Source organism: Propithecus coquereli, unplaced genomic scaffold, assembly GCF_000956105.1.
Source record: "Propithecus coquereli isolate 6110/MARCELLA unplaced genomic scaffold, Pcoq_1.0 Scaffold339, whole genome shotgun sequence".
Lineage (NCBI taxonomy): Eukaryota > Metazoa > Chordata > Mammalia > Primates > Indriidae > Propithecus > Propithecus coquereli.
In genome coordinates, this window is record NW_012149052.1 from 1,593,699 (window position 1) to 1,611,038 (window position 17,340).

At 32.7% G+C, this 17,340-nt stretch overlaps 1 protein-coding gene across 1 annotated transcript in view; it reads left to right on the forward strand.

Moving 5' to 3' along the window:
* Positions 1 to 17,340, forward strand: part of VPS13A (vacuolar protein sorting 13 homolog A (S. cerevisiae)) — a 262,251-nt gene that overhangs the window by 151,860 nt on the left and 93,051 nt on the right. Inside the window, 6 exon segments of the mRNA XM_012650655.1 lie at positions 18 to 418; positions 1,605 to 1,706; positions 3,529 to 3,687; positions 3,853 to 4,108; positions 5,476 to 5,636; positions 17,110 to 17,213. Coding sequence (XP_012506109.1) covers positions 18 to 418; positions 1,605 to 1,706; positions 3,529 to 3,687; positions 3,853 to 4,108; positions 5,476 to 5,636; positions 17,110 to 17,213 — 1,183 coding nt within the window.

The window sequence follows — 17,340 nt, forward strand, 5'->3', positions numbered from 1 at the left end:
ATAAGTAATTTTGAAAGTGGTATGTATAGATTTTTTATTAGTTTAATTTTTTTCCTCTAAGGTTTCACCAGTTATTATAAATACCATGATTACCATAACTTCAGCGCTTTATACAACTAAGGAAACCATCCCAAAAGAAACTGCTTCTTCTACAGAACATTTATGGGAAAAGAAGGACACAAAGAATCTAAAAATGTGGTTCCTTGAAGAATCAAATGAAACTGAAAACATGGCTCCTGCAACTGAATTGGTACCCAAAGGAGAGATGATAAAAATGAACATTGATTCTATTTTTATAGTTCTTGAGGCTGGAATTGGTCATAGAACAGTGCCTATGCTTTTGGCAAAGTCACGTTTTTCAGGGGAAGGCAAAAACTGGAGTTCCTTAATAAATCTCCACTGTCAGCTTGAGCTAGAAGTAAGCATATATAGTATTTTTCAAGTTTTGTAACAGATAATGATACGCATGGAATATTATGGGAATCTCACTTAGCTCTGTAAATTAAGTTTATTATAAATACAATGTTGGCTCGAAAACTTCTGAAAGAAAGCTTATAAATTTTGCCCTTGAGTAATAGCTTTTATGTGTAATTACTTTTACTTTTAAAGTGTATATTCACTAATTAAGTGTATTTCAATTGATGTTATCAAGTTAAAGGTAATATATTACTAGACACAGTTGCTCATTAGATTCCAAATTCTTTTTTTTAAGAGTTAAAATTGAATACCTTTTTTATTTAAAAGGAAAATAGTTTGAATTTCTGAATATATGCATAATATTTTCTAATAGTAATATAAAGAATTAGAAGGATATGCCTTATATTTTTATATACTGTAGAATCTTTATACTCTAGTAAGAGTCCATAGAGATCTTTCAAATTTTCATGAGAGCACTTTAAAACCAGTTTTTTTAGTTGAGATTATTTGGGAGATACTTGATTTGAATAAACATTTTGCTTCATAATTTATCTACATAGAATCATCTCCAGGGATATTTTGGTTAAAATTGAGTTCATGTCTATGTGAACTAATCTGATGTTCTACCTTATAACAGTGAGTATGAAAATATATAAGCTGTTACATTATTTGTGTTGATAGAGTTATGTACTAATAGAGCTAAAACTGTGTCTAGATTTCAAATTTTCAAATTTTGGTTAGAATTTTATATATTTTGCAGAGGATTTGATCTAGGATTTCCAAGAAGTTCAGGGGATTCAAATAAATAGACACTCATTGAATCATGTGGTACTTGCCTTCCAGGGCTTTCAGTGAGTGAAGGTAGACAGACATGTTTAAAAATGTCAATAATATGTATTAGAAAAACACAGTGTTTGATGTTTAGCCTAGCCTGGAAGTCAGGGAAAGATGCTTTAAAAGAGGGTTTTACCTGGACTGTATTGTGAAGCACAAATACGGATTATGAAGTCAGCCAGGTAAGGAAAATGCTTGAGGGAATGCTTATAGGAAGCTACTGAATGCCATGCAGTCTGGTTTTCACGTGGACAAAATGGCAGGGCCAAAAGACATGATGGATAACAGCATGGAAAATCCTTTTATAAAATACCAGAATACTTCATTTAAAGAATTGAAAATTCTTTCTATAGGTGCATTATTATAACGAAATGTTTGGTGTATGGGAGCCTTTGCTTGAACCCCTAGAAATTGATCAGACTGAGGATTTTAGACCATGGAATCTTGGAATCAAGGTATATATATGTGTGTGTGTGTGTGTGTGTGTGTGTGTGTGTGTGTGTGTGTGTGTGTGTTAAAGACTTTAATTTTTTAGGGCAGATTTAGATTCACAGAAAATTTAAGAAGGTACAGAGATTTCTCATATACTCCCTTCCCCCGCACATGCATAGCCTCCCCCATTATCAACATTCCTCCATCAAGGTATATTTGAGGTCTGAAAAAAAATTTCAAAAATTGAGGATATTTACATCTCAGTTACACACTAGATGCTTTAATTTTAATCACAACAAAGTTCAAGTTTTCTCATCATGAGCCTTGTCCACATGCTTCCCTGTTTGACCTCTGAATAATCCAAGCCCAGATTCTAATACAAATAATTATGTAACATAAATTATGTGCTAGACATTGTTCTAAATAACATATCTTGTTTTTAATCTTTACAACAAGGCTCTCAGAAAGATACAGTTTTTATCCCTGTTTTAACATGTGATCAGACTGAGACCAGAGAGGTTAGAGTTCTTGAAATAATGATAGCTACAAAATGGAAGAGGTAGGATGCAAATCCAGCTGCAGAGTCCCAAGTTTTAACTATTATGTTATAGTGCTTCTGTCATCTTCTTGTAGGTTGTTGTCTATCCCGAGTTTCCTTTGTCCTCTTACGGGTGAATAGATAGATAGATACATACATACATACATAGAAAGAATATATGTTAATATTTGTTTGAAATATATTGTGACTTTATGTACTCATAAGAATTGGGGCCTTTAGATGGATGAAATTGTGCTTCTGAAACAAGAGACTGCAGAAGTACAAGCATGTCTCCTGCCTAGTAATGATTCAGTCAACCGGCAGACAAACTTTTAGTAGCTTAAAGCCATTTAAAGTAACAACAAAGGTGGCTAGCTTAGCATGTCCAGCTTTTTTGTATGAAGGTCATTTAATTTAATTTTGTAGATATTTTGGATGAAGTATTTGAATAAAAGAATTTCTTTGGTGGTTTTAGGTCAGAATATACATGGTCAAGGGAATCTGTGAATCCTAAAAAGTGGCAAATGGCATTGATTATTCGTCCTAGGTTTACAGCACTGTTCTGCTACTATTGTCTGACTTTTTAAGTCCCTAGGTTTCTCTTCTTTATTTATTAGCATGACAAATAGACTAAATTACCCTTCTTTGTCTGAATTTCTATGTTGCTATGAAGTATGTGCTTTTAAATTACATTCAGATGCCACATACATATAGTAATTTTAAGGGTTTCTTTTACTTCTAAATTGTACCTACCATTTTACTGTCACTGCAGATGAAATATAGTTGTTTTGTTTTTGTTTTGTTTTGTGTTAAAAGACAAGGTCTTGCTCTGTTGCCCAGGCTGGAGCGCAGTGGTGCAATCATAGGTCACTGCAACCTCAAACTACTAGGCTCAAGTAATCCTCTTGCCTCAGCTTCCCGAGTAGCTAGGACTGTAGGCGCACACCACCATGCCTGGCTACTTTTTAAAAATTTTTTGTACAGACAGAGTCTCACTGTGTTGCCCAGGCTGGTCTCTGACTCCTGGCCTTAAGCAATCCTCCTGCCTTGGCTTCCCAGAGTGCTAAGATTACAGGCGTGACCCAGTATTCCTGGTCCATGGATGATTTTTTTCCTCTAATACCCTTCCCATCCACTGTGACTTTAGTTGGTGATGTCCAAGTAAGACAGTAGAACAGGTAATATTTATTGCTCTCTCTAGTGTTGTTATTGGGATTTGTCTAAAGTTTGTTTTTACTTTGTAGGATGAGTTATTTTGTGTTCCTAGGAGAACATTTTTCCTATGTTTTTATAATTTATCATTTTAGGTGAAAAAGAAAGCAAAAAAGGCCATTGTTGAGTCAGACACTGAAGAAGAAAACTACAAAGTGCCAGAATATAAAACTCTCATCAGTTTCTATTCAAAAGACCAATTAAACATTACATTATCCAAATGTGGTCTTGTAATGTTAAATAATTTAGCCAAGGTAAGAAGAGAAATTTGAAACTGAATGTTGAGATACTAGTCTTAGTTGATCTGTGTATTGCATAAGAAGTTTGTTACTTACTTATGTGTCATGTGTCCATTAGTGTTCTGCTTGTCATTTAGTTTTCCACATTTCGTTTTATTTAAGATAATTTTTCCTTATTAGGCATTTACAGAAGCTGCCACTGGATCTTCACCTGTCTTCATAAGGGATCTAGCACCGTTTATGATTTTAAATTCTCTTGGACTTACTATTTCTATTTCACCAAGTGATTCTTTTAGTGTACTCAGCGTTCCTATGGCAAAATCATATGTATTGAAAAATGATGAGAGTTTAAGTATGGATTATGTACGAACTAAAGACAATGATCACTTCAGTGCAATGACTAGCCTAAGCAGCAAACTCTTCTTCATTCTTCTCAGTAAGTGATTTATTAGCTTCCCAGGGCTTTAATTTGTTTTAAATTACATTTTAAATGCCATTTTACTCATTAGTAGTATCTTACAGGGTTTGTTAAAACTCCTTCCTAATAGGTTGGGAACTATTTTTTCCTTTTGCAGTGTTTTGGTTGCCATTGTCACTAAATCTTTGTATTCCAAATTTTTTCTTTATCCAGTCATTATTTAGAACATGGTAATGTACTGCTTTGTTGTGGGGAAGAAAAATAGATCTCCTCCTCACTAAGCTTTTACAGGCCATAGATATTTAGGTGTTGGTGATAGTTGTTTTAACTATATTTGGTATGACTTGATATTATTCCATCAGTTTTGCAGCTGAATAATGAATTCAAATTAAATTCAAATTCATGAAAATAGCATATCTTTAATGGTTTTGGGATTTGTAAATTTTTTTTATGTTCTGCCTATTGAGGTGGAAGTTTTTTCCTTTGTCTTTTCTGCTTCCAGAAGTTTTTAATTTTTATAGGAGATGAAATATATTAATATGAATTTTTAAATTATCATAATATCTAGTCATTGTGAAATTAAATAGTCCCAAAGCCACATCCACACCACTTTTTGTTATTCTGGCATTTAAATAGTTATTGAGGAGGGCATCATTTGAAAGGCTATTTAGACATGGGGAGGGGGACAGGATACTAAAACATAGCTAGTACTCTCTTCTAGTTAGGAAATAACTTACAACAGGTGTTCCAGGTGTTGTCATAGCATTGTCAATGAATTGTTCTCATCAATATTACCTCTATTTGTTTTTAAACTAACATTTTAATGGATGGGAGTTGTAAATGAAATTTATGCAAATAAGTAATCTCATCCCCAGTACAACATGTGCATTAGATAAATAGATAAAAAATTTTGTTAAATCACATTCAAGATATAACTGAAAAGTGACACAAGCTATTGAAAAAATTAAAAACTGAAAAATTGTACCTACCTTGGTATTTGCCTTTGTCTCCCTGAAGGTATTAAGCTCTGGTTATTATGACAACAAGCCAGAGATCAGTGTTTTTATGTTTTATAATTCCTCTCTTTACTCAGGTATTTTTGAAAGATTTGCTATTATTGTGCTTAGGTTCAACTCCTGAATGAGATTTTTTTTTCCAAAGAAAAGAAAATTTGGGAAAGATGCTTTGAAAGTTTTTGTGAATACTGTGGAAATACATGGTGACTTCTTGAAATATCGTTTTGTATGGATTATATCCAAAGACTTCAGTGACTATTATTTATAAGTTTAAGGCAATCATCTGATATTTCTGGTATTTAACGTATACTTCAAATTAATATGTAATGAATTATAATAAAAACTTTCAAACGTATTTATTTAATTTAGCACCTGTTAATCACTCTACTGCTGATAAGATTCCTTTAACAAAAGTGGGACGACGTCTGTACACTGTAAGGCACAGAGAATCTGGAGTTGAAAGATCTATTGTTTGTCAAATTGATACAGTGGAAGGAAGTAAGAAGGTAACAATTCGCTCCCCAGTACAGGTACGAAATGATCAATTGGGGGGGAAATTCTGTGTGCTATTAAAAAAATAAACTAAAGCAAATGATTATCAGAAGAATATAAACTGGAATAGAAATACAGTTAATATCAAAAAGAAGACTCATCACCAGCAATTGCCCTACTCTAATATAACCAGTGGTAAGATGTTGTTCAATATACATTATAATTTTTATAAGACTATTTTGTAAAATCTTTTTTGGAGTATTATTTTATTAATAAAATACTCATCAGCATTTTGTTTTAGGTCTTTATATTACATAGACATCTTTTTCTTTGATTAGAGAATTTTTAATATAATTAGGAAATAGAAAAAATTTTACAGCTTTATTGAGGTACATACAATAAACTGCATATATTTAAAGTTGATAACTTTTGACACAAAAATACACTTATGAAATCATCATTGCAGTCAAGGTAATGAACATATTTATTACTCAAAAAATTGTTTTAATCTCCCCACTTTCCCATTCCCAAGCATTCACTGATCTTTTCTCAGTGTGTATTAGTTATACAGTGTAGCACTTTATATAAATGGAATGGAGTACAGATGGAGTTTGGCTGCTTTCACTCAGCAAAATTTTGTATGTATGTATCAACTTATGTGTATCAATGTTGTTACATGCGGTTACATGTTGTTGTTGAGTATTAGGCTATTAAGTATGAAGTGTCTGATTTTCGCAGGTACTAAGATGGACAGTTACTATCTCTGACATTTCACTTTGACACTTCTTATTTTATGTTTATTGTGAAGATACACCCTCATTCTTTCAAACACGCATTTGGCTGGTGATTACCTTTCAATTGTTTTTTTAGGGCAATTTCTGGGAAACCATGGATAAGTAAAACATTTGTATTATTTTTTAATATGAATTCCATTGTGGAACCAGTGCAGCACAGACAGCTTGAAATATCAACAAAGTGTTTGGGAAGGATGTGGCTAATGAACACACAATATATCGATGGTTTGAGAAGTTCCATTCTGGTGATTTTAATCTTGAAATGAGCCACATGGGTGACTTGAGACCAAGGTGGATAATGATGAACTGAAAGCTACAGTGGAAGTGCGAATCCATCTCAACCCACATGTGAATTAGCAGCAAGGTTTGATGTTTACTATTCCAACAATATTGGTCCATTTGAAACAAATGGGCAAGGTAAAGAAGCTGGATAGATGAGTACTACATGAATTAAACGAACATCAGAAGAGAAATCATCTTAAAGCTTGCCTTTCTCCACTGTCATGACATAAAGGTGAACCATTTCTACACTGTATTGCTATGCGTGATGAAAATGGATTCCTTTTGACAATCGCAAGCGTTTGGCACAATGGTTGGGCAAAGATGAAGTGCTGAAACATAGTCCAAAACCAAATATTCATCAGAAAAAGCTAATGGTGTCTCTTTGGTGCTGGCGCTGGTATTATCCACTACAGCTTCATGAAACCAGGTCAATTGATTACAGTGGATGTCTACTGCAACCAATTAGATAAAATAATGAAGATGCTTGGGATTAGGCAGCTGAGATTGGTCAATAGAGACAAGACAATCCTCTTGTAAAACAACATGTTGCACAAACAACGCTGTTCAAACTACAGAGGCTAGACCTGGAAACTCTCTGTCATCCACCGTATTCACCAGACCTTGCACCAACTGATTACCACTTCTTCCAGGCTTTGGACCACTTCTTGGAAGGAAAAATATTCAATTCTCAACAAGCTATGGAAAATGTCTTTTGCGATTTCGTTGCCAGCAGTTCTCCAGGCATCTTTCTTCACTGCTGGCATAAAGAAGCTACTGTTAAGACAGCAAAACTATGTTGATAGTTTAGGCACATACTTTGATTAATTATACTGCTTCTTGTTTGAGATATAGGAAACTACACTTTTGATTCAAAATCAGACATTTCACATTTAATGACCTAATACATGGATATACCACATATCCATTTTGAGTCAATCTTTGTATATGGCGTGAGGTAAAGATTGAGATTCATTTACTTTTCTATATAGATTTTTTCCAAAGGATTCTAGGTCCTTTTCATTTCCATTTAAATTTGAGAATCAGGTTATCAATTTTTATCAAACATTTGGATAAAATTGGCTTGGGTTTTTCTTGGTTTTTTTTTTTAGTTTTTTTGTTTGTTTGTTTGTTTTCTGTCACCCATGCTGGGGTTCTGTGGTGTGATCACAGCTCACTGCAGCCCTGAACTCCTGTCCTCAAGCAATCTTTTCACCTCAGCCTCCCAAGTAGCTTGGATTATAGGCATGCTCCATTATGCTCAGCTAATTTTTTTGTTTGTTTTTTGTAGAGATGGGGTCTCACTATGTTACCCAGGCTGGTCTGGAACTCCTGGCCTCAAGCGATCCTCCCACCTCAGCCTCCCAAAGTGCTGGGATTATAGGCATGAGCTACCAAGCCCTCCCTAAAATTGGCTTGTTTTTTAAATTTTGATTATGCATTGCTAGTATTTAAAAATACAGTTTACTTTTATATTAAGCTGTATTTTGTAAATTGCTAGACTCACATATTCTAGTAGAATGTTGTAGGTTTAGAGAGTTATGATATCTGCAAATAAAGACATTTTTACTTCTTCCTTTACAGTCTAGATGTGTTTTATTTTATATTATTTTTCTTACCTGTTATGCTGGTTAGAACTAAATACAATTTGAATAAAAGTGGTAAGAGCACATGTTTTTTTTGCCTTGTTCACTCATCCACCATTAACACATTAACTGCCTTGTGAGCTATATTTAACTCACAGTAGTTTTGAGCCTGGGGCCTCGTGGAGCATTTGTAACTCACAGGTCTCTTTAACTTGGGAGCCATGTGAACTATTTTTCAAGTTGCATGTAACTCATGCACAAAAAACAATAAAAAGTAACAAAATTTTCATTGAATTAGAAAGGATCGTTCTGTTTTCGAGGTTTTTATTCTATTTTTATAATAAAACACCGTGGCTCCAAGGGAAATTTTTTGTGTGTGTGTGGCAGTCAATGTGTTAAGCATGATTTGAGTTATAGTTTTTTTATAGATGCCTTTTCTCAGGTTGAAAACAATTCATTTGATTCCTAGTGCGCTAATAGTTTTTAAATCAGGAATGGATGTTAGATCTTGTCAAATGCTTTTCCCGTATTTATTAAGATGTTATATTTTTGAAATTTCTTAGTATGATGAATGACATTGATTTTTAAGTATTAAATCAACTCCATTCTTAAGATAAATCTCACTTGATTATGAAGTATTAACCTTTTAGTATATTGTTGGATTTGAATTGTTAATATTACGTTTAGATTTTTGCATTTATATTCATGGGGAATATTGGTTTAGAGTTTTAATGTCTTATAGGAAGATTTTTAAGTAAAGGTTCAATTTATTAAATAGATGCAGCATAGCTATTCAGGTTATCTATTTTGAGTAAGCTCTTCTAGTAATTCTGTGTCTTTCATGAACTTTGTCCATTTCAGCTAAGTTTATGCATTTATTGACCTTAAGTTTTTATAATATTCCCTTATTTTAACATATGATAAATTTGCAGTGATGTCCCCGTTTTCATACCTGATATTGCTAAGTTGTGTCTTCTCCAGTTCTTTCTGATCACTTTGGCTACGGTTTTATCAATTTTATTGATCCTAAAGAATCAACTTTGGTTTTATTGATTTTTCTTTATTTTTTTGTTTTATTAGTTTTCCCTTTAATCATTATTATTTGCTTTCCTCTGGTTACTTCAGGTTTAACTTTTTTTCTGCTTTCTTAAGGTGGTAGCTGAGGTCATTGGTTTAAGACCTATCTCTTCTAATGTAGGTGTTTAGTGTTATATATTTCCCCTAAAGACTGTTCTGATAGCATCGCACATATTCTGATATATTGTTTTTTCATATTCATTCAGTTCATAATACTTTATAATTTCTCTTGATTTTTTTTCTTTGATCTGTTGGTTATTTAGAATTGTGTTATTGAGAATGTTTACAAATATTTGGGGACTCTATACAGAGATGTGTTATTGATTTATTTCTAATTCTGAGGTTAGAAAAAATATATTGTGTGACTTGCAAATTTAGGAATTTATGGAGAATTACTTTATGACTCAGAATATGGTCTATTGTGGTAAATTTTGAAAAGAATGTATATTCTGTTGTTGGCCTGAATATTCTGTAAATATCAAATATGTCCAGTTCTCTTACAGTCTTTTTCAAATCTTCTGTATAGTTATTTATTTTCTGCTCACTTGTTCTCTCATTGACAGAGGAGTGTTGTCCAACTATAAAAGTGTATTTATCTGTTTTCTCATTTGAGTTCTAAGAGTTTCTGTTTCATGTATTTTGATATTAGACGCAAAAGTATTTAGGAGGCCGGGCGCGGTGGCTCACGCCTGTAATCCTAGCACTCTGGGAGGCCAAGGCGGGCGGATTATTTGAGCTCAGGAGTTCGAGACCAGCCTGAGCAAGAGCGAGACCCCGTCTCTACTAAAAATAGAAAGAAATTAATCGGACAACTAAAAATATATAGAAAAAATTAGCCGGGCATGGTGGTCCATGCCTGTAATCCCAGCTACTCGGGAGGCTGAGGCAGAAGGATTGCTTGAGCCCAGGAGTTTGAGGTTGCTGTGAGCTAGGCTGACGCCACAGCACTCTAGCCCGGGCAACAGAGTGAAACTCTGTCTCAAAAAAAAAAAAAAAAAAAAGTATTTAGGAATATTACATCCTTTTGACAATATTGAACCCTTTGTCATTATGAAATAACCTTCTTTATCTTTGGTAACAGGCCTTGCCCTAAAATCTACTTTGTCTGATATTAATATTGCTACTCTAGCTTTATTTTAGTGTTACTGTGGTATATCTTTTTCCACTGTTTAATTTTTTAAGTCATTCAGGTATTTATATTAAAAGTGGATTTTCTGTATGTACCATATAGTTGGTCTTGGTTTTTTACCTAATCTGAAAATCCATGCCTTTTTACTGGGGTAATTAAACCATTTATATTTAATTTGATTATTGATATGGTTGAGATTAAATTTACTATCTTAGTTTTTTTCTTTTTTTCTATTTGTCTCATTTGTTCTTTGCTTTCATTTTTCTGGGTTTTTCCCTCTTTTCTTTCTTTTTTTTTTGTGATTAAGTGAGCATTATTATGATTTCATTTTAATTCCTTGGGTTATTTGCTACATCTCTTTATACCTCTTTGTGTTGTTTTGTTTTTCAGTTGTTGCTTTGGGGCTTCATCATGTACATTGTTTAACTTTATTAGTCAACCTTCAAGTAGTAGTATGCCACTTCACATGGAATTAAAACTTTAGAGCAGTCTTCCATTTTTCTCTCTCACAACTTGTATAGTTGTATTGATACATTTCTGTGTCTATACATGTTAGCTGTCCAACAATACATGTTATATTTGTCTTTAGTGAATTATCTTTTAAATAATTTTTAAAGTAATAAAAACTAATATTTTCCATCACTTTTTCTACTTTTCATAGTACAGTCTCATAGTGCAGATCTACTAGTGATGAATTCTTTTGGTTTTTATTTTACATTTATGTTTTAAGAGATATTTTCACTGGATATAGAGATCTAGGTTGGTAGAATTTTTTCCTCCATACTTTAAAAATGTTATTCTGTTGTCTTTTGGAGTACATTGTTTCTGATCAGAAGTCTCCTTTTTTTCCTGTATTTGTTCTTCTACAAAATCTGTCTGCTTTTTTTTAGTTGCTTCTGAGATTTTCTTCTTTGTAATTGGTTTTAAGCAATTTGGTTATGATAAATCTTAGTGTAATTCATGTTTCTTGTACTTGGGGGTTATTGAGCTTCTTGAAATTGTGGATTTATAGTTTTCATCAATTTTGGAAAATTTTTGCCAGTCTTTAAATATTTTTTTCTGTCTTCCTCCTCTCTTCTCTCCTTCAGGTACCAGTTAGATGTATATTAGGGTCTTTGGACTTGTCCCACAGTTCAATAATTCCATGTTCAGTTTTTCATTCGGCCCTTTATCCCTATGTGTTTCTTTTTTGATAGTTTCTATTGTTATGTCTTCAGTTTCACTTTTCTTTTTTAGTGGAAAAGCTACTGTTAATCCCATCTGATGTATTTTATTCTAGATGTTCAGTATGGATTTTTGTTTTTATATTTTCCACTGTCTGTTTTTAACATCCTTAATCTTTCCGCTGACTTTTTGAATACATCGAATATAGTTATAATAAATGTTTTATTGTCCTTGTGTACTAATTGTTTTTTTTTTATCATTATCCCCCAAAACCTTGTGTACTTGTCTACTCATTCTATCATTTGTGTCATTTTTTAGTGTGCCTGGTAATTTTTTATTATATGCCCAAAATTTTACCTTATTGGGTATTATTTCCTATATATGACCTTTACTTTAGGGTATTTTTGCCTCACTGGTGAGGCACTAGGTACTTAATATCCTCTATCTCTAAAAGGTTTTAACACTTTGGCTGGTGGGAAAAGGAACCACTATATGTGTTAGCATCAGGTTGTTCTGCCTCCTCCTTTTAGGTGGATCTTTACTGAACCTTAGATAGTATACACATGTGCTGATCAGTACTCAACTGAAGTTTTGGGGGCAAAGGACACTGTCTTAATTCTCAGGAATTCCCTGTCTGTACTACTTTGCCTCTCCATGCAGGGTTCTCCTCTCTAGTACAATGTGCTATGAATTTTAGCCACATTGATCTCCCCAAATTTTCAGATCTGTCTCTTTGACTTGTTGGCTTCCCTCTCCTCACATAGCAGACTGGAAACTTTCCAAGCAGCAAACTGGATGATCATAAGACTTATCTTGTTTTTTTGTTCTTTGGATTTTTTTCCTGTGCTGCCTATTGCCCAGTGCCTAAAATCTGTTGTTTAATGTGTTTGCTGTTTGTTTTCCTACTTTTTAGTTGATGAGGGTAGGCAGGTATGGCTGGTCCCTGTTACTCCAGCATGGCTGAAACAGAAATTCTTTCTATTTGTGATTTATAATTAACTATTTTAAAGGGTAACTATCAGCTGCATTTATTACTCTTTATTATTTTGTTGTTTGATTAAATAAACATTAATTTTTAATTTCTTACAGGTACTATTTATAGAAATGAAAATATTTCTATTGCTTCAAATATGTAGAGCAAACACTTTTTCTAGAATTAAGACTGTAGTACAGTTTAGATTATTCATTTATCGAATTCTTAGTTCTAGCATGTTTTATTAAATTGGTATAATTTTTTTTAAAATAGGTTTTGGTAAGATACAGAAAGATTATAGTAAGAAAATAATTGTACTGAATAATTTTACTGAATAATTTTTTATTATCCATCCCAAAGATAAATTTAAATGGAGGTTTTTCTGATAATATATATTAAACAGAATATTACCTTTTTGCCTCATTGGATGAGATACTTTTCATACTTTCTCTCATCTAATCTTTAAAGAAATTATGGGAATAGTATTGATTCTGTCTTATGTGTGAGGAAATTAAAGACCTAAGAAGTTAAATAACTTGACCAAGATATGTTTTTACTTAGTATTTCTAGGAAAGCATAACTGACTCAAATGTGATGTTTTTTTGAGCAGTGGCCTTACGGAGACTTTGATTTATTTAAAACAAGTCTGTTGTTGGCTATAATTTACCTACTACCCCTCATGACAGACAAACCCATCGAGATCTCCAAGATATTATTCATAGTTTTTAGTATCTTTAAAAGTTAGAGATAAGCTTAGTGTCTATGAGAGATTAGTTAAGTTACTCTATAGAGCTATTGCAAATTGGAAAGAACTCTTAATAACATAGATAAGAGTCAAAACATTCACTTCAGAAGGTCACAAAACAGCATATAAAGAACTTGTATTCTTGTTTTACAAAATACAATGTTTTTGTATGTTTACAGATAAGTAAAAGATTTTAGGGATAATCACCAAAGTCATTCATGACGTTGAAATCAACTTCTTCCAAACTCCTGTTAGTATTGATTTTGTTTTCACAACCCTTCCACCCACCAATATTTTAATCTCCTCCCATGAATCACAAATGTTCTTAATGGCATCTAGAATGGCAAATTTTTTCCAGACAGTTTTCAGCTTACTTTGCCCGTATCCATCAGAGGAACCACACTATCTATGGCAGCTTTAGCCTTAGAAAATGTATTTCTTTAATAAGACTTGAAAGTCAAGATTATTCCTTGATCCACAGGCTTCAAAGTGGATGTTGTGTTAGCAGGTATGAAAACATTAATCTCCTCATACATCTCTGTCAGAGCTCTTGGGTGACCGGGTGCATTGTCAATGAGCAGTAATATTTGAAAGGGATCTTTTTTTGTGAGCAGTGCCTCAACAGTAGGCTTAAGATATTCAGTAAACCATTCTGTAAACAGATGTTCTGTCATCCAGGTTTTGATGTTCTATTTATAGAGCACAGGTAGAGTAGATTTAGCATACTTCTTCTTAAGGGCCTTAGGATTTTTGAAATGGAGTATTGGCTTCAACTTCAAGTTACCAGTTGCATTAGCCTCTAACAGAAGAGTCAGCTTGTCTTTAGAAGCTTTGAAGCTTTCTGTAGCTTTGAAAGTCCTAGATACTATCTTCTTCCAATAGAGGGCTGTTTTGTCTACATCAAAAATCTGTTTTTTAATGTAGCCACCCCATCAATGATCTTAGCTAGATCTTCTGGATAACTTGCTGCAGCTTCTGCATCAGCACTTGCTGCTTCACTTGCCCTTTTATATTATGGAGATGGCTTCTTTCTTTAAACCTCATGAACCAGCCACTGCTAGTTTCCAGCTTTTCTTCTGTAGCTTCCTCATTTCTGTCAGCCTTCACAGAATTGAAGAGAGTTAGGGTCTTGCTCTCTATTAGGTTTCGGCTTTAGGGAATTTTGTGGCTGTTTGGATCTCTCCAGAGGACTAAAACTTTCTCTTATCAACCATAAGACTGTTTTGTTTTCTTGTCATCTGTGTGTTCATTGGAGTAACACTTTTAATTTCCATGAAGAACTTTTTCTTTGTATTCACAACTTGGTTAATTGATGTAAGTGGCCTGCCTACCTTTCAGCCTGTCTCAGCTTTTGATGTGCCTTACTTACTAAGCTTAGTCTTTTCTAGCTTTTGATTTAAAGTGCAACTCTTCCTTTTACTTGAACACTTACAGGCCATTGTAGGGTTATTAATTGTCCTAAGTTCAATATTCTTGTATCTCAGGGAATAGGGAAGCCCAAGGAGAGGGAGAGAGTTGAGAGAGCTTCGATTGGTGGAGCAGTGAGAACATACACATTTATTTGATTAATTTCATTATCATATATGGGTAAGATCACAGATTACCGTAACAGATATTATGATAATGGAAAAGTTTTAAATATTGAGAGAATAACCAAAATGCGACACAGAGACATGGAGTTAGCACATGCTGTTGGAAAAATGATGCCAATAAACTTACTTGGTGCAGGGTTGCCACAGACTTTCAGTTTATTAAAAAATGCAAAATACCTGCAAAGCACAGTAAAGCAAAGCATGATAAAATGAGGTATGCATGTATATCAATTCATCACTTTTGATAGTCAAGAAAAATGGTATTATTAAAAATAAAATTTGCCCAAGGTCACACAGCTAGTAAATAGCAGTGCCAGAATTTATCTCACATTTGTTTAGCTTTAAAATCCATGTTCATTCTCCTGTTATATTCCTATGGTCATAAACTTTAGGAATTGTCCCAACAGCATAGAGTTGCTTTTATATAGATAGTTGCTCTCCTTTTCTGTGCCCTCTTTGTCTTTACAGGCTTATTCCTATTTTTTTTTTTTTCCCAGACCTTTAGTCTTATCTCCAAATTTCAAATCACTAGTTTATTCCCTGCTTCCAACCAACTTTTTCTACACTAAATTTGACAGGGAAAACAAAGGAAGCAGAATCAAACTGTGGTAACTAACCTCACAGTCCAGTCTCTATTAAAAAGCATGTATGCCCTAATAGGCTCCATTTATTAATATATTAGAAATAAGTTGAATGTGATAGTTATTTGAAATGATATTTATAATCAGAAAAATGTGATTATAAAACTTATAAATAATATCTGTTGAATGTTCTGAACATTAGTTATGGTTCGATATGTATTTCTTTATTAAGAAACATTATTCAGTTCTATTTTTTGAGAAGTTTATTATAACATGGACTTTATCCATACCACAGAATTTAACAAATGTTAACCTTTTAACATTTTCACCTCAAATTAAAAGAAAATAAGATATATATGAAATCAAAGTTAGCGATTTTGCTTCCCTCCTAGTCCACATTCCCTCCTTCCTTCTTCCTAGAGGTAATATGATCAATTTGGTGACATGGTATATGTATTTCTAGTCCCATGTTTTTAAAACTGTTACATATGTCCATAACATATATACTTGTTTTATTTTTGGTGTCTTATGTAACTATTATACTGCTCACCTTATTTTGCTATTTTCTGATTTCATATGTTATTTTTGACATATAATCATATGTTGATACGTAACAGATCTTTATTTTAATGTCTGCTACATGAATATATCAATTTGAAGAAAATCTTAATTATTTCTCTGTTCTTGAGGTTGTTTTCATTTTCCTTTTTTCATAATAAAATCAATGCTGTAGTGAACATGAATGTCTTCAATGTAGTGAACGTGAATGCACATGTGTAAATATTTCTCTCAATATGTAATTAAGAGCAAAATCACTAAGAGGCATTTTCATTTTTATTAAGTTTTTGTCTAATTATCCTCCACAGTTATTTTATCAATTTGCATTCTACCAGCAGTATATGAGAATTCCTGTTCAAAACATTTTCAACTGTTGATATTAGAAGACTTGATTTTTTTGTAGTTTGTTGGTATGAAAAGATATCCTATGATTTTAATTTATATTTTTTTGACTACTAGAAACGTTGAATATCTTTTCTTCTATTTATTGGTCATTCAGTTTTTCTATTCTGTGGGAAAAAATATCACCGGTTTATATTCTATTAGTATTCCTGTTTTCCTCTTAACTGCAGCTTTCTTAATGATTTTCAGGATTGTTACGTGTGTATTGGTTATAAACTGGTTGTTAAATATGTTACAGACATTTCCCAGCCTGTGGCTTATTTTTCACTTTTTTCATTTAAATATTTAAAATTTTGATATATGTTTTCCTGAGTTTTTTTTCTATTTTTTTCTAAACAAAAACATTTCTCTAAACAAATTAGTCTCTATCCCAAAGCCAAGAAGATATTATTTTATTCCCCTCTAGAATATTTAAGGTTTTGTTTTTGATATTTCTTTTCTATAAAACTGTGGAAACTTTCCTTATATTTTTTAGGGTAAATAATTATGTATTTGTTTCTTTTGTAATTTATATAAGCAAGATGAATATTGCCTGATAGCTCCTTTGTTAGGCTATTTAAATGGACATATTTTTGAAATGTCTATAGTCTTAGATTAATGATATTAAATATTATTTGTTTCTCTTTCCCAGATTAGAAATCATTTTTCAGTCCCACTCTCTGTTTATGAAGGGAATACCTTGTTGGGAACTGCTTCACCTGAAAATGAATTCAACATACCATTACCATCTTACCGGTGATTTTTTCTTTATTTTTTTATTTGCTATAAGATCTCCTATAAAATTTTTAGTTTCTTAATCTGTATGGATAACTTTGATCAAATCCACCCTACTAATATCTCATCTAACTTATTTAAGTTTTGG